Below are 22,714 nucleotides of genomic sequence, written 5' to 3' on the forward strand. Positions count from 1 at the left end.
TTGTATAATTTCCATATGGAACATTTTTACTGATTTTGAAAATATAAACATCATCAGGATACATGATTAAAATTAGTTCAGAATTTGAAAGGTTTGCTTAAGAGTTATGAAAGTAACACTGTATTTTGTTAGCATCTGTTTTTACTATTCAAAATGTATCAAAAACATGTTAATTTTCAAAACAGTTATAGTTCCAGACAGAGTGGACTGAGCTATGTGTAATTTTATTCACTAAAATATATTAAATTATTTTTAAAACTGTATCTTCAAGAGCAATGAACGTGCAATTGCCCTAAAATTCCTTCAATAAAGAAACAGTAAAAAAAATATTAGGAGTGTTATTTTGCTTTGTTTTGAATGGACAGAACCTATTATAAAAGTACAACTTCTCTTTCAATATTACTTTAAAAGCTAAAGGGCAAATTCATCAATTCCACACCGAGCCCAAATTTCAGCATCTTCTCATGCCTCAGCCTTCTGATGCTAGGAATTAGCTTTGAAGCTCTTCAATAAATTACCACCAGACATTGAATGGCTCACTTGTGTCTTGGTGACCAGAAATAGACATGGTACTCAAGGTGTGGTCTGACCAGAGCACTATACAGTTTCAGCATGACTTCTGAATTGTACTCTACTGTTTTGACTACATAGTTCAGCATTCTATTTGCTTTGTTGGTTGCTGCTTTGCAGTGGTTGAACATGTTGAACTTTTAATCTACTAAAATGGATAAATCATTTTCAACTTCAACCTTAGCTATTTTGATGCCATTCACGTTGGAAATGTGTTGCCCAGATTTCTTCCTACATGCAATACTTTACACTTGTCCTTATAAAATTTCATCTGCCCTTGTTCTGTCCATTTTCATATTTTGTCCAACTCATTTTCCATTATCCGAGCTACACCTTCCAATTTGGTATCAACAACAAATTTAACCAATTTCAATCAAATTTCTGAATCCAAGTGATTAATGTGAATTAGAAACAGCAGTGGTCCCAATACTGATCCTTAGGGCACCAAATCAGCACTTTCTTTTTTATTCGTTCATGGGATGTGGGCGTCGCTGGCCAAGCTAGCATTTATTGCCCATCCCTAATTGCCCTTAAGAAGATGGTGGTGAGCCTCCTTCTTAAACTGCTGCAGTCCGTGTGGTGAAGGTTCTCCCACAGTGCTGTTAGGTAGGGAGATCCAGGATTTTGACCCAGCGACGATGAAGGAACGGCGATATATTTCCAAGTCGGGATGGTGTGTGACTTGGAGGGGAATGTGCAGGTGGTGTTGTTCCCATGTGCCTGCTTCCTTGTCCTTCTAGGTGGTAGAGGTCGCGAGTTTGGGAGGTGCTGGCGAAGAAGTCTTGGCGAGTTGCTGCAGTGCATCCTGTGGATGGTACACACTGCAGCCACGGTGCACCAGCGGTGAAGGGAGTGAATGTTTAGGGTGGTGGATGGGGTGCCAATCAAGCAGGCTGCTTTGTCCTGGATGGTGTTGAGCTTCTTGAGTGTTGTTGGAGCTGCACTCATCCAGGCAAGTGGAGAGTATTCCATCACACTCCTGACTTGTGCCTTGTAGATGGTGGAAAGGCTTTGGGGAGTCAGGAGGTGAGTCACTCGCCGCAGAATACCCAGCCTCTGACCTGCTCTTGTAGCCACAATATTTATATGACTGGTCCAGTTAAGTTTCTGGTCAATGGTGACCCCCCAAAAAAATCTTAACTGGACCAGCCACATAAATACTGTGGCTACAAGAGGATCTTGCAGAGGATTTTTGTCTGGATGTATTTTTAGCTAATCACTTGAGGGGGAAAATGTCTAGAGCAACTGCAGAAAAAACAAGCATTTTTTTTCCTACAATTTGGGGGCAGGGAATTATTTGAATATCTGTCTCATCTCTTTTCCCAATGTGCTAGTTTCCATTTTTCTGTTTCAGATTAGGTCTTTGTGACAATGGCTCAAATATGTTCCTAACAACCTAAACTTGAATGGCCAAAATACCACTTAGCATACCTCTCAACCTGCAATGTGTTGAAAAGTTGAAATTTGGGTCAGCGCCTTGGATAGGAGCACAGACTTTGTAGAACCAACAAGTCAAATGATCAGCGGAGTAGTGTTATGCACCACTGCCACTTTTCTCAGTGGCAGCTTCATCATAGTAACACAGTAGATACAGAACAGGAGGAGGCCATTCGGCCCATCATGTCTGAGCAGGCTCTTTGAAAGAGCAATCCAATTAGTCCCATTTCCCCGCTCTTCCTCCATAGCCCTGTAATTTTTTTCCCCTTCTAATATTTATCCAATTCCCTTTTGAAAGTTACTATTGAATCTGCTTCCACCATCATTTCAGGCAGTGCATTCCAGATCATTACAACTCGCTGCATAAAAAAATGTTTCCTCATGTCACCTCTGACTCTTTTGCCAATCACCTTAATTCTGTGTCCTCTCGTTACCAACCCTTCTGCCACTGGAAACAGTTTCTCCTTATTTACTCTATCAAAACCGTTCGTGATCTTGCACACCTCTATCAAATCCCCCCTTAACTTTTTCTGTTCTAAAGAGAAAAACCCCAGCTTCTCCAGTCTCTCCACAAACTAAAATCCCTCATCCCTGGTACCATTCTAGTAAATCTCTTCTACACCCTCTCTAATGCCTTGACATCCTTCCTAAAGTGTGCTGTCCAGAATTGAACACAACAATCCAGCTGAGGCCTAACCAGTGTTTTACAAAGATTTAGCATAACTTCCTTGCTTTTGTACTCTATGCCTCTATTAATAAAGCCCAGGATCCTATATGCTTTTTTAACAGCCTTCTCAACTTGTCCTGCCACCTTCAAAGATTTGTGTATGTGCACCCCCAGGTCTTTCTGTTCCTGCACCCCCTTTAAAATTGTACCATTTAGTTTATATTGCCTCTCATCATTTTGCCTACCAAAATGCATCACTTCACACTTCTCTGCCATGTATCTGCCCATTTCACCAGTCTATGTCCTCCTGAAGCCTGTTTCTATCCTCCACATTGTTTACTACATTTCCAAGTTTTGTGTCATCTGCAAACTTTGAAAGTACACCCTCTATACCCAAGTCCAGATCATTAATATAGATCAAGAAGAACAGTGGTCTTAATACTGACCCCTGGGGAACCCCATTGTATACTTCCCTCCAGTCTGAAAAACAACCGTTCATTTCTCTCTGATTTCTGTGCCCTAGTCAATTTTGTAATCACGCTGCCACCAACCTTTTAATCCCATGGGCTTTAATTTTGCTAACAAGTCTATTATGTGGTACTTTATCCAATGCCTTTTGAAAGTCCATATCCACAATCATAGAGTCATTGAATGGTTACAGCACAGAAGGCAGCTATTCTGCCAGTCAAGCCCGTGCCGGCTCTCTGCAAGAGCAATCCAGCTAGTCCTACTCCCCTGCCCTTTCCCCATTGTCCTGCAATTTTTTTCTTCAAATACTTACCCAGTTCCCTTTTGAAAGCCATGATTGAATCCAACTCCACCATCCTTTCAGGCAGTGCATTCCAGATCATAACCACTCGCTGCACAAAAAAGCTTTTCCTCATGTCGCCTTTGGTTCTTTTGCCAATTACCTTAAATCTGTGTCCTCTGGTTCTCGACCCTTCTGCCAATGGGAACAGCTTCTCTCTATCTATTCTGTCTAGACCACTCATGATTTTGAATACCTCTATCAAATCTCCTCTCAACCTTCATTGCTCTAAGGAGAACAACCTCAGCTTCTCCAGTCTATCCACGTAACTGAAGTCCCTCATCTCTGGAACCATTCTAGTAAATCTTTTCTGCACCCTCTCTAAGGCCTTTACATCCTTCCTAAAATGCAGTGCCCATCATCAACTGCACTACCCCTCATCAACCCTCTCTGTTACTTCATCAAAGAACTCAATCACGTTAGTCAAAAATGATTTTCTTTTAACAAATCCCTGCTGATTTTCATTTATTAGTCCATACTTTTCCAAATGTCAATTAATTTTGTCCTGGATTATTGTCTCTAAAAGTTTCCCCACCACCGGCGTTAGGCTGACTGGTTACTCTCTCCCCCCCACCATGTACTCCAGTTGTGAAGTTAAGTTTCCCACAGAATTACCAGCTGTTACAAATAAGTACTGTACCCTGTAATATGGTGACAACTGCACACTGTCCTATAGCTATACTGCATCAGCATTTGGAGTCATGCAATGGCAGTGGTGATTAAATGCAGTTTATATTTACAGATTTACATTGCCTTTGAGATTAAAAATGCTAGCAAAGTGAATCAGACTTTCAAATTTATAATTCCAGCACAGAATAACACCTTATAAGAATGAAGGACATGCATGAATGAAATTAAGTTTGCCAGCTTTGGCTCAGTGGTAGCACTCTTGCCTCTTAAGTCAAAAGGTTTTGGGATCAAGTTCCACCCCAGAAATTTGAGCACATAATCTGGACTGAAACTCGAGTGCAGTACTGAGGGGGTGCTGCACTGTTGAAGACACTGCCTTTCGGGTGAGATGTTAGACTGAAGTGCCATCTGCCATCTTGAGTAGAAAGATTTCATGGCACCTAGCGAAGAAGAGCAGGGGAGTTCTCCCGGAGTCCTGATGAACATTTATCCCTCAACCAACATCACTAAGACAGATTATCTTGTCATTTATTTCATTGCTGTTTATGGAATCCTACTGTGGGCAAATTGACTGCCACATTTTCCTACATTACAACAGTGACTACACTTCAAAGTACTTCATTGGCTGTAAAACACTTTGGGATGTCCTGAGGTCATGAAAGGCACTATATAAATGCAAGTTCTTTCTTCTGTTACTGAACTGCATTACTTTTACATAATCACTACAAGTGCAGTGCAATAGTAAGATAAGGCACTTTGTAAAGATGTTCATTGTTTAAAGAAAATGAACCCACATGCAATTAATCAGCTTGGATACATATGGACAACAAAGTACAAAGGCAGATGTTTAAAGACAATGTTATATTCCAGTAATTGTTTGAGACTGATACCAACATTACAGACTTATACTGCTGGCTCCGCATTGCTCTCTGGTCAGACAATGCACCTCATGTGGCTAGCCAAAATTTGATGCACTGTCAATTTAATCTAACTTCATCCCCAGTTATATTGCAACATTTGCATCAATGCAACATGAAAACTGCATTGATTAAAAATTGGACCACAACAGACTTCTCCATAAGGCACTCTCACAGTGGCTAGGAATATAATGGTATTATGATAGATTGATGTGAGATATGTAAAAATCCACAATCCATCTAATATCGAAATACTACTAATGGCACTGTTACTTATTAAAATCAACAGGAATAGTGGTATTTTACCATTCCGGAAATACAAATTTGTTGCTTTCACTTTATTCTTCACTTTCTAAATCATTATCACTTAAAAAAGGTTTATCAAAGAACAGTTTTGAAAATATGCCACCAGGTACATAGCCAGGGAATCACTGGTAAATTGTTGAGTGAAGGATATCCAGACATCAGTGACTGCAATGCTTCTGGGATGTCTGAAATGATTTCCAATTGTCAGGATGGCTTACACTAACAGAGATCAAATCTAACTGCTGCTGGATGGTAAGTGTCAGATTTGCCTCTGGTGCATCCTCACATGTGATACTCTGAGAATCAATAATAAAACTTGACACACACTTGACTACCAAAACAGAGCATCAGCTGCTGTCATGAATCAAATCCAAGCAGCAGTGGAGTAATGGAAGAAAATGATCCATTATGGCAACAGCATTATATCGAGTTCTTTTTCCCACCTAAATATCATTGTATTCATTCTTTCTTCTGCACTCTGCAGTGAACATTATACTTTTAATTCAGTATTCAAAAGATTAAAAGTTGGAAATTATGGGCCCGATATTACCATGGGGGCGGGGGGTGGGGGCGATTGGGCGCGTGGCTAACAGCCCGGTGAAATCAGTCTGCCCCGCGCGCAATCGCAGGCTGATTGGATCCACTTAGCTCTTGTTCCGGGTTCCCCGCTGCTGAGCTGCGCGGCGGGTGGACTGCGCATGCGCAGTAAGGTCTGTCAGCTGGAGGAGCTCTATTTAAAGGGGCAGTCCTCCACTGACTGATGCTGCAAGAAATAGAAAAAATTATAGCATAGAGCAGCCCAGGGGGAAGGCTGCTCCCAGGTTTAATGATGCCTCACTCCAGGTATCATTGGATGGGGTGAGGAGGAGGCGGTGGATAGAGATCTTCCCCCTCGCGGGCAGGAGGAAGTGGCCTGCCTCTGCCACCAGGAAGGCCTGGCTCGAGGTGGCAGACGAGGTCACCAGCACCACCAACATACAGTACAGGAGGCGCTGCAATGACCTAAGTAGGTCAGCCAAAGTGAGTACACTTACTCATTCCCCTACACTCCGTCTGCCACATCACCGCCCCCACCCCACATCTCCTTCTGCACTGCCAACACTACTCTGTCACATCACTCCTCACACCCACTCAAACTTCATCCTCATCTTACCTGCACTTACTCACCTCGCCAGTACTCATCCCGCCACTACCACTCAACCCAATCCTCATACAATCTCATGGCTCTATCTCATACTCACCCTCTCATGCATCTCTTTCACGGCCAGCCTCACTCAACCTGCCATTACCTGTGCTGCAGCCACAGGGCATGCATCACATATGTGCAGTAGGCAGCGTAAGGCAAACGTGTCGTGAGCATGAAGGAGGCTGCAGATGTCCACGACTACATGTTGAGTGACTCTGAGCCTCTGTGTGCACTGCTGCTCAGAGAGGTCCAGGAAGCTGAGCCTCAGTCTGTGGACCCTGTGGCGAGGGTAGTGCCCTCTGCGACGCATCTCTCTCTGTGGTTGCCCTCCCTCCTGCTGTGCAGGTGGATGTGTCACAGCACTGTGTTGTGGAGCTCCACGTGTCAGAGGTGGACGGCGTGGATGGCGAGGCTCGTGATGCTGTTCGCCCTCCGAGGAGGTCATGACTGCAGCTACGGCGGCCCCCATCCGGAAGATGTACATCTGAGGGGGTCCGCAAGGTAGGTACATGTGTCTGGACACCGGGGTAAGTGTGCAAGTTGGTGAATTTTGTTGTTAGGAGGAGGGTGGTGGAGGCCAAACTTTGTCCAAAGTGACAGAGTGGCCTCCTGCAATGAGTGAGGGTCTCCCCCCCCACTTGTCAAATGGACCTTTGCAGCTGCCACAGGCTGATGGCTGCAACATGTCCATTTGAACTGGGAGTGTTTCCCCCAGTACGGGAAACAGTCCCAGTTGTTTGTAAAATCCCAACCCTCCTAAAATATCACGTTAATCAGGTCTGTAAACAACCTGAAATACCAAAATAAATACCTTAAGTGGCACCCCGCCGGCTTTAATTGCCGGCGGAAGTCCCACATGCGGGGGCTGCTCGTGCATGTCAGCGCGTCAGTGGGAAACCCGGAAGTGGGCGGTTTGGAGCCGGGCTCCTGCCCCGCCCCGGGAATCCCCGATTTTCGTAGCCCCCCCGCCAGGAACGCACCCGATCGCGGGTGCTAAAATAGAGCCCTATATTTACACTTCTCCAGCAAAGCAAAAATGTAATAACATTGCCTTTGTTCATGTTTCTTAACTAAATGCCATTTGAACCTGTTTCACTGTAAACAAACTAGTCTTAGACATTACAAGCAGGATATAAATGGCTAGGATTCTGCTTCAGTTCGACTGATGTTCTGCAGTGTGTGTTGCTAGATCTCGGCCAAAATAGTTACTAAAACACAAGATGTCTATGCATGGGGTACTGAGGTCAACTAGTAAAGTTCAATAATTCTCTGAATCTAGGCCAAGAAACACAATTCCAGATTCCAGGAAATGTGTTTGATTTGTAGCAGGAGATGAACAGGGTCCCCTACAATAAACACAATGAAAGCTATTCAAAAGAACTACAGTGCTTATCACTCAAGTTATAAAGAGAAAATGCTTACTCACTGCTTAAATTTAAATTAGTTGTTTGAGGAATTTAACATATTGATCTCTGTAGTTGCAAACATTATTGTAATTTTATTTTCAGCATTAAAATCCGCATGTCTTTTATTGAATCCAGATGAGTATTCTAAAACCTGTGAATAAGTTCAGCATTCAACAACATTAATCATGAAGGCATTTTACGAAAGAATATGTTGGAAATATACAGCAGGTCAGTCAGCATCTGTATAAAGGACAGGTTATGATGTTTCAGATCTGTAACCCTTTATCACACCAAGAACGTAACCTGTCTGTTCGCTTTACAGTTGCTGACTGACCTGCTGTGTATTTCCAACATTTTATTTTTATTCAGATTTTCAGAATTTGCATTTTTTCCTTTTACTTTACTGAAGCATTTTATAATTCACCTGTGCAGCTAGTATCTTTATTAATTTTGTTGGGCAAGAAATCATTTGGGCATGCAAAACTTTGCATCGGGTGCACTAATTCATAAAATATATTTTGTAATCTAGGCTGAAATGTAGTACTGCACCAGTGCTTCATTGTTGCAGGTGCTATCCTTCAGATGAGATGTTAAACATAGTGTGGAATTCAAGCAGACATTAAAGATTCCATGGCACTCCCCAGACCCTGGCTTACCATTCTTCCTTCAACCAATACCACCAAAAACAGACTAATTTGTATTACTGTAAATAGGATATTGTTGTGCAAAAAATGGATTTCATTGCATTTCAAAGTAATTCATTGTGGGTGAAGTGCTTCGAGACAGTTGAGATTTGATACGGTACTATATAAATGTAAAATTTTTTTCTACACTGACTATATTATATATATATAGTGTGGGATATATAGGATAACAAACAGGCTGCATAAAATACAATATATTGAGGGGTTGAGCATGATGTCATAAAGCACAAAAGTGAAGTCCAAACAGTTGATTAAAGTCATCGCAACTCTCAAGACATGTTAGGGGTCACCTTCAACTTCACCACCTGGGTGATAACCTGGAGGAACAGATCACCCCCCATATCAATGGGATGACTACCGGGCTGATTCTACAATGGGTGAGCGATCCACTCCACCAAGTTACTGCCCACACAATGAAGTTGAAAATTACCCCCATTATATCCCTAAAATAGCTTTCATTCTGTGTTATTTATAATGTACATGCAAATAATTAGGACAAAAGGCATAGGATAAAACTAGAAAACGCCAAATTTAAGACTGATATCAGGAAATTCTTCTTTACACAAAGAGTAATCAACATGTGGAATGGAGTTCCAGTTAGGGTAGCTGAGGCAAAAACCTTAAAGCGGTAACTGTAACTTCTCTCGGGACAGACGAGCTGGTATGGGAAAAACGGCTGCTTATATCTATCTTGTGATCTTGTGAACTGGAATTTCAAGGGCACAAGTTTGTTTTGTTTTTTATAAGCTTTGGGGGTCAATATCATGGCAGGCTTCCGTAATTCAATCATGTAACTTGAACTGAAATGCTATTGAACATGATTTGAGGTAGAACTATATCAGGTTTTATATTTCACCTTTATCACTTGAATAGCATACTCTCAGTATATATTATATAACAATATTCATATCAATAAAATGTTCCTACTATGAAGCAGCTCATGCAGAAATAAATAGCTAATTGGATTCATTTCATTAGATCCTCAGTGAAGACAGGACTGGCTCATTATAGTTTTAACTTATTTAATGAATGCATGGAATGCCCCCACTGCTGTTCAATGGCGTGTTAGAATTATCTCTAATAATCTCTAATAATTACCTGGAGAGTTAAAACTTCATTCTGTTGCGTTGACGAAATAAGTTTTTTTTCCAACAGAGGATTCTGCTCATAGTAGAATTCATCAAGTTTAAGCTGCAGGAACTTTACAATTAAAAGTACAAAATAAAAATCATTGTCTTTGGTAAGTGCATGGCAATTACTTTACTATATTTATAATATATTAAAAGTCTTGCACCTGTGTACATTTCCTGTTTGTCACACATATTTTGTGTTTCACATTTTTGTCTTCAAAGTAAAAACAGCAGCAAATCAGGACTGAAGAGGTGGGGAGGGTATGAATCAAAAGTAAGGCATTAGCATGCTGAGGGGAAGATTCAGGTGCCTACATAGGTCCAAGATGCTCCCAAAGTTATTAAATGAATTTTGGTAACCTACTGTGTTCTCCACAGTTTTGTTCTTCAGAAAGGTCTGTCGTGAGATTCCCAAGGAGACAGACTCAGAAGCTGAGACAGATGAACTTGAACATGAGGAAGACACAGTGGGGTCATAGACAGCGGTTGGGAGAGAGCTGGGAGACAAACTCATCAGAGAAACTTCTGGTAATGTTTTAATGTTTGATTATATTATAGCTATCCAACATCTGTAATAACCAGGATGCTCCGCATAATTTAAATACGCAACCCTTCAGAACACTCCATTCCTCATTAAAAGGTCACCCTATTATAGAAAGGATATTATTAAACTAGAAAGAGTGCAGAAAAGATTTACTAGGATGCTACCGGGACTTGATGGTTTGACTTATAGGGAGAGGTTAGATAGACTGGGACTTTTTTCCCTGGAGAGTAGGAGGTTAAGGGGTGATCTTATAGAAGTCTATAAAATAATGAGGGGCATAGATAAGGTAGATAGTCAAAATCTTTTCCCAAAGGTAGGGGAGTCTATAACGAGGGGACATAGATTTAAGGTGCGAGGGGAGAGATACAAAAGGGTCCAGAGGGGCAATTTTTTCACTCAAAGGGTGATGAGTGTCTGGAACGAGCTGCCAGAGGCAGTAGTAGAGGCGGGTACAATTTTGTCTTTTAAAAAGCATTTGGACAGTTACAGGGGTAAGATGGGTATAGAGCGATATGGGCCAAGTGCAGGCAATTGGGACTAGCTTAGTGGTATAAACTGGGCGACATGGACATGTTGGGCCGAAGGGCCTGTTTCCATGTTGTAAACTTCTATGATTCTATGATTCTATAAAAGCAAAAGTCCCATGAACGCTCCCAAATTCACAAACATCTTTTTCAGATCCAATGGAACTTTATGTTTTCAACAAAAAAAACACAATCATATTTCTGACAACAAAAAGCCATAAGGTTTTTGGAATGTTATAACAGAAGTTAATTATAATCACCACTGTGCACCCTCCTTGTGACTTTTCAAATTTTCCTCAGTCGTATTCCAACACTTCTTCTAAGTTACATCTGAGGACCTATGGTCTGAATTGTGGACAGCTGCTCTATATGAATATGACCCTCAAGGGATCGAGGTGGCCTTCCTCTCCTCTGCCAAGTCCTGGGAGGGACCTGCGACAAACTGCTTCTCTGGGCTTGGAATCTCCACAGCCTTGGCCTACTGACTTCCTTCCACCTGTGAAGGCATCTGAGGCGACTGAGCAGAGAAATCTCTGATGCTGCTGTCCTGAGGGAAAGCAGCATCCTTGAAGCCATTTCCTGCTCTCCCAGTAGGCATGAGATCAGCATATCGGTTGCCTTTGGTTTGCAGGAAAAGATATCTTATGGGATTACTAATATCCCTTAATCCCAGGGAGACAGTATACCAAATACCCTGTAAACCCCCCTAAATAATGCTCTGGAGATCTCAGAATCCGGTAGATATTGCTCTTTCCATTTTGACACCCACAGCATGAATTCCACCAGTCAAGGCCTGTACATTGGAACACAAGCCTCTTTGTTCTGTGCGACTTAAGCAGAGATTCCTGTAGCTGCCCCTTATTCCATGGTACTTCGCATTATTGAGAATCCCTCTCTGATGTTGCTGCAAAGGATGACATTGGATTCTGCCACCTGCTGCACATTTGCAGGGAGGTTTTGCAGTGTTTTAATGATCTGATGCTCTGCTAGCATCTTTCGTATCCCGCAGAACCCGAGGTCATTGTCCGAATGCTCTTCAGCCAAGGACTGAAGTTTCCTTAATCTCCGCTCAGGAACATCTGTCTCCAAATCCACTGCCTCTTCCTCTGGCTTCTTTGTGTGTTGTGCTGCACTCAGTGTCCACTCCTCATCTAAAATATCTATTTTCTCAGGTATGACTCTATCTGGGCTGGTGAGTAAAAGTAAAAGGGTGAATGACGGTGCGGGTGAATTTCTGCTTTCTGCCCCTGTGGTTGAGGGCCGTATGAGACTGTCCTTCTCTGCTTCTTTGTTCTTGCATCCACCTCCTGTGGGGAGAAAAGGGCAGAGAAAAGCAATGAGTTTCCTGCTATCCACTTTTTCCTTACTGTAAGGGCCTCCTTAGAATGTGTCAGAAAACTGAAACCTTTTTTTGATCTTTGAGCATTAGCACTTGCTCTGCACAAACCAACTGTGAGTCCAGGATCACCTGTATCTACGTCCCCTATCACCTCAACTGACTGGGATCACAACTTCCACCTCCTTCTCCGGCTGTGTTAATGGATGAATGTCTGCTGTTTTTCTTCTTGTAGTTTGTTGTTCTCATGAATTATATGCAATTTTGTCCTGCATGAGAACAGAATGCTTGTTACTTTCAAGCACAGACTGATTTATTATACAACTATTGGAGAACTCCTATCATTTCTCTTATGGTAGGTTTACTCCTATCATTTCAAAAAACATATATGAATTACAGATTTTCCAGTGATATCATTTAATTACATAGAAATCCATGTAATTCTATGTAATTAAATTATATCACTGGAGAATTTCAATTTAATTGTTCCATCTGAATGAGTCTGTGCAGTTCATTTCATTCACAGGGTTATAACCTTAAGCTTGCTACTCCACGTTTACAGTTAATATCAGTTTGCAGTCTGAAAAATTTAAAACATAGATGAATGGCAGCTTGCTGCCATCACACTTACCTTTGCCGATCTTGTACGGTCATTAAACTTGTTCCTGCTCTGGAGGAATGTCCTGGGGTTTCTGACTTTCCACTCACTGCCTGTCCCACCTCTTTCAACATGATCCTGTCTGTTGTGTTGGCAGGTTTCTTGAACCCACATTCAATATTGCTTCTATCCTCTAACTAATTTCAATTAGCAGAATATTTATATCACTCTCTGAAAATATTGCTGCCCTCCCTTTACTTATTCTTGTAGCAGACATTCCTGTGTGTTGGCTCTGCTTTAAATCCTGCAGCTGCACTCTCACAATGACTTCCTCTACCCCTGTCCCAGATGCAGTACATCAATTGTTCGTGGAACTCGAACATTTGTCCTGCCCAGCAGTATTAAGTTTAGCTCACCCCGTGATTTCTGGCGGAGTCAGCAGTGGGGCAATTGGATGGGTGGAAGCCCCACCCCACTGCACTACCAGCAGCAGATCACAGGACTCAGAATTTCAAGGCCTGTGTTTTTAGTCAAGGTTTGTATTTTTCAGTTTTTGTTTGTATGAGTGACAAATGTAAAAGAAAATAAATCTGGACAAAGCAAGAATTTCACACAAATAAAAACATCTTTAACATCTCTACACAGTTGAAATGTTGGCTTTGATATTATTATGTGTTTCATATGCATATGACAAATTACTACAAGGTCAATTCCATGCTCCCAGTGGGATGCGGCATTCGCAGGGAGCACATCACAGTTGCATAATACATGGTTTTCTAGCTATTAATTTTAATAGGTGGACAATCGCAGCCTGTGCACCCACAAAGTACTGTCTCCCCACTGGGTGCACAGATTCAGCGCTTTTATCAACCACTCGTGTAATTCTAAGACAGAATTGTAGCACTGCTATGCTCAAGAGAAGTGACAGTCTGTAGCATTTAAAATCCATTAAAAAAGTTCTTAAATTGAGATGTACCAGTTATATCACATCCGTTATGCAAAATGGAGTCATTAATTTAGTTCAACAACAAAGGCAAAAAGTTTAAAGAAATTAGGAAATAAGATTCATAGTTGATTGTCTTAGGGAATAAAGGTTAAAAGCACAACAGAAATTGATGAAAGATTTAATGCATCGTAATACTAATACAGATTATATTCAGAGAATAGCACTGACCTTCGTTGGAAAAATATGTAACTGATTTCCAGCCACATCTAGTACTCTCAAGTTTCTTAGTATGCACAGTTCCTGAAAAATAGACACAAGGTAAACATTATTTTACTTGCTCCTCCCACAAAGTATCACTGTTATTAGATTCCTTTTCACTTTATAAAGAATGAGTGCCTTTTCAACTACAATTAGTGACACTCAGTGATCGATTTGACAGGCGGCACAGAGGAGGTTCAATTTTAATTAAATCTCCAGTTTCAGGGCCTAAATGTTTTATTTGTGCCAAAAAATTGTCGATGTACTTGAAGTGCAATTTTATTAAACTGCCTCCGTCCATCCGTCTCTGAGTATTAATAGAAAAACAGATGGTGCTTCATGACAAGTTTTGATTCTAATCATGCTATTGAGGGCGGCACTGAGCAAAAGTAAGACAGTTACCCAAAGGAAAAAAATCAGTGGGTAAGTCAACCTAGGCCTCACAGCAACTACAATAAAAACAGCAGGTAACCTGGGAGCATGTTACCTGCTTGTTTGTTCTCTCACCTAGGAAGTGCTAAAGTGGAAGAAAATAAAACTAGAAATGGAGGATAAATAGAATAATTCATAGGGGAATACTGCAAAATAACAATAACTTGCTTTTTGTAAAGAGTTTTTCAATGTCACAAGGTGAATTATTTTGGACTATGTCATAATGCACAAATCAGTCATTCTATTTAAACCCTATCTCAATGTGGTAAAAAAAATTGAAGGCTAGTGATGCTCACAATCAGCAGTAACCTGATTTTACTCATGACTCAGGAAACCACACATGTTCTGCAACAGTGCCTGCAACAGTTTCCAAGAAGTTTTACATAGTATTACATAGAATGTACAGCCCTGAAACAGGTCATTCGGCCCAACAGGTCCATGCCGTTATGCTCCACACGAGCCTCCTCCCTCCCCACTCCATCTAACCCTATCAGCATATCCTTCTATTCCTTTCTCCCTCATGTGTTTATCCAGCTTCCCCTTCAATGCATCTATGCTAATCGCCTCAACTACTCCTTGTAGCAGCACGTTCCACATTCTCACCACTCTCTGTGGTGGTTAAGAAAGCATATGGAATACTTTCCTTTATTAGCTGAGGCATAGAGTATAAGAGCAGGGAGGTTATGCTGGACTGTACAAAACACTGGTTAGGCCGCAACTTGAGAACTGCTTACAGTTCTGGTCACCACATTACAGGAAAGATGTGATTGCACCAGAGAGCGTACAGAGGAGATTTACCAGGATGTTGCCAGGACTGGAAAATGTTAGCTATGAGGAAAGATTGGATAGGCTGGGGTTGTTTTCCTTGGAACAGAAGAGGCTGAGGGGTGATTTAATTGAGGTGTACAAAATTATGAGGGGCCTAGATAGAGTGGATAGGAAGGACCTGTTTCCCTTAGAAGAGAGGTCAATAACCGGGGGGCATAGATTTAAAGTGATTGGTCAAAGGATTAGAGGGGAGCTGAGGAAAAACTTTTTCACCAGAGGGTGGTAGGGGTCTGGAACTCACTGCCTGAAAGGGTGGCAGAGGCAGAAACCCTCAACTCATTTAAAAAGTGCCATGACCTACAAGGCTACGGACCAAGTGCTGGAAAGTAGGATTAGGCTGGGTGACTCATTATTGGCCGGCACGGACACAATGGGTGGAATGGCCTCCTTCTGTGTCGTAAATTTTCTATGATTCTGGGTAAAGAAGTTTCTCCTGAATTCCCTATTGGATTTATTAGGACTATCTTATATTAATTGCTCCTAGTTCTAGTCTCCCCCGCAAGTGGAAACATCTTCTCCATACCTACCCTATCAAACCTTTTCATAATCTTAAAGACCGCTATCAGGTCACCCCTCAGTCTTCTCTTTTCTAGAGAAAAGAGCCCCAGCCTGCTCAATCTTTCCGGAGAGGTATAACCTCTCAGTTCTGGTATCATCCTAGTAAATCTTTTTGCTCTTTCTCCAATGCCTCTATATCCTTTTTATAATATGGAGACCAGAACTGTTCACAGTACTCCACGTGTGGTCTAACCAAGGTTTTAATCAGGTTTAACATAACTTCTCTGTTTTCAATTCTATCCCTCTAGAAACGAACCCCAGTGCTCGGCCTTATTAACCGGAGTCGCTACTTTTAGTGATTTGTGTATCTGTACCCCCAAGTCCCTCTGCTCCTCTACCCCATTTAGACACTTAGGGCACTAAATTGGGACGTGTAGTAACCGTTGTTTCAGCACTACGCGACCCCTCGAGGTGCCAAGATGGCGTCTTGGCTGCGCATGCATGTTTCTAGTGTGATGCGCGCTGGACGCCATCTTGGTGTAGGAGTTAGCGCGTGCGCAAATACCAAACACCGGAAGCAAGTAAGGTAGGGAGAAAATGCGTGCAATCAGTGTACAATGCTGATTTGAAGTATAGACACCATTTTGGACCTTAATGCTCAATTCAATGCACTGTCTTAACCACGCATACCTGAACGTGTCTTAGAGTGCCTGGAGCACCCCCCCACCAGCGCTATTTAAAGAGAACATGCAGGATTTACAGGTTAGTTAATGGATTATTGCTTCTGGCTACTGGTGGAATAGGAAGTGTTTTTTGAAGCTCCCTATACTTACCAAGAGTTCCTACAGTACATTTGAGAGTGGTCTGCCAGGTACTGCCTTAAGGGTCGGAAAGTTACAACCGTGTTTGAACATTTCTGGCAACCATGGGTGGTCTGCTAGGGCTCCCGCTGGGCATTGAACACGACTGGGAGTATGCAGAGAGACCATGCACATCAGGTCAAGCTGCGAGAAGAGGGAGGAGGAGGAGGAGGCGCAGGGCATTGAACAGGAGGCCCTATATAATGAGGGCCTTCCGGGACGATTTCTCTTACCTCAACATGGCCGAGGAGGATTGCATCCGATGCCTGAGGTTCACCAAGGAAGCCATAACTGAGATCTGTCAACTGGTCCGGCCACAATTGCAGCCTCAGAGAAGGGCGAGGACAGCATTCCCTGTGGCTGTGAAGGTCACCGTGGCGCTGAATTTCTATGGTTCAGGATCATTTCAGGCCTCTGCTGGCGACATGTGCAACATCTCGCCGTATGCAGTGCACGTTGCATAAGGGAGGTCACAGATGCACTGTACCAGATGAGGAACAGGTTCATCACCTTCCCTCTTGACAGAGAAGCAGAAGGAGTGAGCCCAGGGGTTGGCTCGCATTGCTGGCTTCCCCATGGTGCAGGGTGCCATTGACTGCATGCACATTGCCCTGCATGCCCCGCACATCAACTCAGCCATCTTCATCAACCGAAAGGGCTTCCAGTCCCTGAACGTGCAGCTGGTGTGTGCGACCATATGCATCGAATCATGGAGGTTCAATGCTTGCTACCCTGGGAGCAATCACGACGCCTTCGTCATGCGGCAGTCCAACGTGCTAGCTATCTTTCACCTGCCTCAGCAAATCAAAGGCTGGCTATTGGGTGACAATGGCTATCCCCTCATGCCAAGGCTCATGACTCCGGTCAGGAATCCATGCACACATGCTCAACAGGTCTATAATGAGAGCCATGCAGCCACACCCAACTTTGTGGTGCACACCATAGGCCTCCTCAAACAATGCTTCCGCTGCCTGGACCGGTCTGGAGGAGCCCTGCAGTACTCCGCTGAGTGGGTGGACAAATTTGTGGTGGCAAGCTGCATGCTGGATGACCTCGCCATCATGAGGGACTAGCCTTTGCCAACAATGATCGGAGAAGACCCTGAGCCAGAGGTGGAGGAGGAGGAGGCTGAGGAGGAAGAGGAGGAGGAGAAAGAGGCTGAGGATGCGGAAGGGGAGGATCTGGAAGAGGAAGTGGAAGAAGATGCAAGGGTGCAACAGGGACCACACGCCTTGTCTGCAAGGGGTCTGCATGCCCTCCTGATTTGTGCCCGCTATCAATAATGTCAACTACATCCCCCAAACTCACCAACTGTCCTACACTCCCCACCTTTCCTCTCCCACAAGAAAATCAAATCTCCCTCCATTTGATTGCACATTGGTTTCTCCCTCAGCTCATCGCATAAATAAAAACCACCACCAAATGCAAATTCAAAGTCACATTTATCAATGAATAAATAAAATTATGGAAACAGAACAGAACTATTCACTCTTGTGCATTGCCAAAGTGCCTGTTGTTTGTGTGCCTTTATCTATCCTTGTGCTCCTACAAGGTGCTTCCCCAGTGGATGGAGCATGGGTGGTGGGAGGCTGCTGGCCTTCCATGGAGGAGCTGGTAGATGGCCTTGGAGGACGACCTGGAGCAGCTCTGGGCCAGGAGGCTCCAGCTTCAGACACCATCTCAGCATGGGCTGCAGCAGTCTGGCCTGGCTGGTTTATAGGCAACAACAAGGGCACTGGCGGAGTGGCAGGGGTGGGAGCAGAAATGTTGCCCTGGGAGAGGATAGCAGGTCCGACTGCCATGGCGCCACTGTCACTCTCCTGGGGCAGCGCCTCAGCAATCCTGGTGATCAGCCGGAGAACGGATTGCTGGAGTGCTGTGATGCCCTGGAAGCCCCATTCCACGGGCCACGATAGCAGCAGTCTGAGCTTCCATGGCAGCAGTCTGAGCAGCAATCGTCGCTTGCAGACCTTTGATGACATCAGGTTGTGCTGCAATGGAAGCCACCATATCGGCCATCAGATGCTGCATCATGGTGGGTTCCACAGGTGTGCTGATGGAGGCAACCATCCGTTCCATGTTGGAAAGGATGGGCTCCAAGCTCTGCGCAAAGCCCTGTGCCAAGTTGGAGCTGGACTCCTCCATTCCCCTTCTCATTGTGCGCAGGCTTTCTGGCAGGCTTTCCAGTGCCCCAAGCATTTGGTGGTGTACGCCCATCAGCCGTCTTCTGTAGCCTGGCTCATCTGACTCCTCTGCGGCAGAACTAGTAAGCGACCTCAGCCTCTGGCGAGCCGGCACCTGCAGTATCCGTCCCCCAGCCCTGGCTTCTGCACACTTGTGCCCGGTGTCTCACCACGTGCAGATCCCTCCTCTAAACTAGCCTCTAAGTGACATGCAGTGTCAGTCTCTGAGCTGGTGGAAGCAAGTGTCAGATCGAGTGATGGTGTGGCTTCAGTGTCCTCCTCCTCCTCCTCGGACAGTACCGCCATGTGTAGTTGGGTATCTGCAATGACAAAGGGAAACAGGTTGAACTGTGGACTGGGGAGAGGAGCAAGTAAGACGTGATACCGACAGCATCTACAGCACGTGAGTCAGAAAAGATTATGGGAGGCGGGAGATGTGGGAAACAAGAAGGAGCATCAGATATGCAGAGACCCCCTTCAATGGGACCTCCAGCACGGCAGCCTGCCCAATGATCCGATGCACTGTGTCCTCTAGGGGGGTGAGGACGTGTAGGCTTCCCGTCCACCCTCAGATCTCTCCTGCTGCCAGCTGTTATGCGCAACCGTCTCCTGCAAGTCAGAGGACAGTGCGTCAGTGAGTATCCTGCAAGGTATGTGGGTGATGTGCCTGTCATGGTCAAATAGCTGCCAGTGTGTGTGACCTGTGAGTGGTGGTTGTGTGGCCTGAAAGTGTGGTACTATGTGCGGGTGAGATGCAGCATGCCGAGTGCAGCATTGCGTATGGATGGGCAGTGCCAGCATGGAGCAGCCCAGGGGGAAGGCTGCTCCCAGGTTTAATGATGCCTCACTCCAGGTCCTACTGGATGGGGTAAGGAGGAGGGGGAGGACAGAGATCATCCCCCCGGCGGGCGGGAGGAAGTGGCCTGCCTCTGCCACCAAGAAGGCCTGGCTCAAGGTGGCAGAGGAGGTCACCTGCACCACCAACATATCGCGCACCTGCATACAGTGCAGGAGGCGCTGCAATGACCTAAGTAGGTCTGCCAAAGTGAGTAGTGAGTACACTTACTCATTCCCCTGTGTGGGTGAGATGCAGCATGCCGAGTGCAGCATTGCGTATGGATGGGCAGTGTTTGTTGGTGGGTGGGTGATGGGGGGGGGTCGGGGGCGGGGGGGAAGATGTGGAGCAGTGGTGCAATTGGTAGGATGTGTCACTTGACACTTGCATTCACTCACCTTGACCACTCGTGTCAAATCATTGAACTTATTTCGGCACTGTGCCCACGTGTGTGGCGCCATGCTCTTGGCATTCACTTCCTGTGCCACAGCCTGCCAATGCCTGCGGAGCTGCAGTATGGAGGGTCTCCTGCCACCCTGCGGGTATACGTTGGCCCCCCTTTCATCCACCCCTTCCACCAGGGCCTCCAGTGCATCATCCAAGAAGCGTTGGGCCCTCTCTCACGCCAGTCCTGCTATCCTTGCGGCCATCTTTCCCTCCTCCTAGTGGACTGTGCATGTCCCATTTAAAATGTGTACCTGCACCTTTAAGAGGTTGCCGATGACGTGCACTGAGCACGCTCCACTTCCGACGTCCTCATTCTCCGTGCAGCCTCTCAGCAGCGCGGGTAGCACTGGCTGCACAGAGATATCATGGTAAGTAGCAGGCAGCTTGAAATTCATGCTCTGCCTGCGTAGGGGCCATCGGGCGCGGGGTAATAACGGATCACGCTATCCATGCCTGAAAATGGGCCCTATCGAGTTTTTTCCCCCTTATTATCCAAGCAGTATGTGGCCCCCTTATTCTTCCTACCAAAATGTAATACCTCACACATATCTATGTTAAAATTAATTTGCCAATTACACGGCCATTCTGCAAGTTTATTAATGTTGTCCTATATTTTGTCGCAGTCCTCCTCGGTAATAACTACACCCCCCAATTTAGTATCGTCCGCAAATTTTGAAATTGTACTTCCTATTCCCGAGTCCAAATCGTTTATGTAAATGTCCCAGCACCGATCCTTGTGGAACACCACTTCCCACCTTTTGCCAGTTTGAGTAACTACCTTTAACCACTACTCTCTGTTTTGTAGCCAGCTTGCTAGCCATTCTGCTACTTGTCCCCTGACTCCACATGCTCTGACCTTAGTCATGACTCTACTATGTGGTACCTTATTGTGTACTAAAGAACCATCATGAAAACTTAAAAGTTTTTTTGCCAAATTTGCTGGTTTTGTGTTAGTTTTAATAAAGTAAGTGAGTAAAGCTTAAAATAAAGGTAAAGTACCACATTAACAAGCAGGAAGTTACAGCAGCAGCTGTTGTCCTGATACATAAATAGACAAAGTTGCTTTTGTGTTAGTATGATGGCCTAAAGCTTGATCCCAGTGATAAAGCCAAAGGACCCTAGACCTAGAGCTGAGAAATCTGAAATAATAGCTGCCAGAGCTCAGAGGTAAAGAACGAAAGACCCAGGAGATCTCAGAGATAGAACTGGAAGATAGAGGTAGGAGCCAGGAGATCCTGGGGATCAAACCAGATACAGAAAAACACAAAAACCAAAGTTGGAATACAACTGAAGGATAGTAAAGCAGGAATATACATAGACACCCAGTAATCATGGAGAAGTTAAAAAAGAAAAATGTATTATTTTAAATGAGAGATAGAAGATCAAAAAATCAGAAAACAAAAAAGAAAAATAAATGTTACACCCTTGTTCAAAAATGGGTGTAAAGATAAACCCAGCAACAATAGGCCAGTCAATTTAACCTCGGTGGTGGGGAAACTTTTGGAAATGATAATCCAGGTCAGAATTAACAGTCACTTGGACGAGTGTGGATTGATTAGGGGAAGCCAGCACGGATTTGTTAAAGGCAAATCGTGTTTAACCAACTTGATAGAGTATTTGATGAGGAAATAGAGAGGGTAGATGAGGGCAATGCAGTTGATGGGGTGTATATGTATTTTCAAAAAGTGTTTGATAAAGTGCCACATGGTAGGCTTTCTATTAAGATTGCGGCCCATGAAATAAAGGGGGCAATAGCAACATGGATGCAGAATTGGCTAAATGACAGGAAACAGAGAGTAGTGTTGAACGGTTGCTTTTTGGACTGGAGGGAGGTGTGCAGTGGTGTTCCCCAGGGGTCGGTGCTGGGACTACTGCTTTTCTTGATATATATTAATGACTTGGACTTGGGAGTACAGGGCACAATTTCAAAATTTGCAGATGACACAAAACTTGGAAGGGTAATGAACAGTGAGGAGGATAGTGATAGACTTCAACAGGATATAGTCATGCTGGTGGCATGGGCGGACATGTGACAGATGAAGTTTAATGCGGAAAAATGCGAGGTGATGCATTTCGGTAAGAAAAGTAGGGCGAGGCAATATAAACTAGCGGGCTCAATTCTAAAAGGGGTAGAGGGATCTGGGGGTATATGTGGCAGGGCAGGTTGAGAAAACGGTTAAAAAAGCATACGGGGTCCTGGGCTTTGTAAATAGAGGCATAGAGTAAAAAAGCAAGGAAGTCACGATGAACCTTTATAAAACACTGGTTCGACCACAACTGGAGTATTGTGTCCAGTTCTGGGCACCGCACTTTAGGAAAGATGTGAAGGCCTTAGAAAGCGTGCAGAGGAGATTTACTAGAATGATTCCAGGGATGAGGGACTTAAATTATGTGGATAGATTGGAGAAGATAGGATTGTTCTCTTTGGAACAGAGAGGGTTGAGAGGAGATTTGATAGAGGTAGTCAAAATCATGAAGGGTCTAGACAGAGTAGATAGGGAGAAACTGTTCCCATTGGCGGAAGGGTCAAGAATCAGAGGACATAGATTTAAGGTGATTGGCAAAAGAACCAAAGGTGACATGAGGAAAAATATTTTTACACAGCGAGTGGTTAGGATCTGGAATGCACTGCCCAAGAGAGTAGTCGAGACAAATTCAATCATG

General features: G+C 44.1%; 1 protein-coding gene across 2 annotated transcripts in view; it reads right to left on the bottom strand.

Moving 5' to 3' along the window:
* Window positions 1–22,714, bottom strand: part of lrrc69 (leucine rich repeat containing 69) — a 67,005-nt gene that overhangs the window by 7,304 nt on the left and 36,987 nt on the right. Inside the window, exons 5-6 of one of the 2 annotated variants that reach the window (XM_067979367.1) lie at window positions 13,938–14,009; window positions 9,730–9,831 (exon numbers count right to left, since the gene is read on the bottom strand). In XM_067979367.1, coding sequence (XP_067835468.1) covers window positions 9,730–9,831; window positions 13,938–14,009 — 174 coding nt within the window. The remainder of the gene's footprint in view (window positions 1–9,729; window positions 9,832–13,937; window positions 14,010–22,714) is intronic. The other variant, XM_067979368.1, reaches the window with a different exon arrangement.

Source organism: Heptranchias perlo, chromosome 3 (genome assembly GCF_035084215.1).
Source record: "Heptranchias perlo isolate sHepPer1 chromosome 3, sHepPer1.hap1, whole genome shotgun sequence".
NCBI lineage: Eukaryota > Metazoa > Chordata > Chondrichthyes > Hexanchiformes > Hexanchidae > Heptranchias > Heptranchias perlo.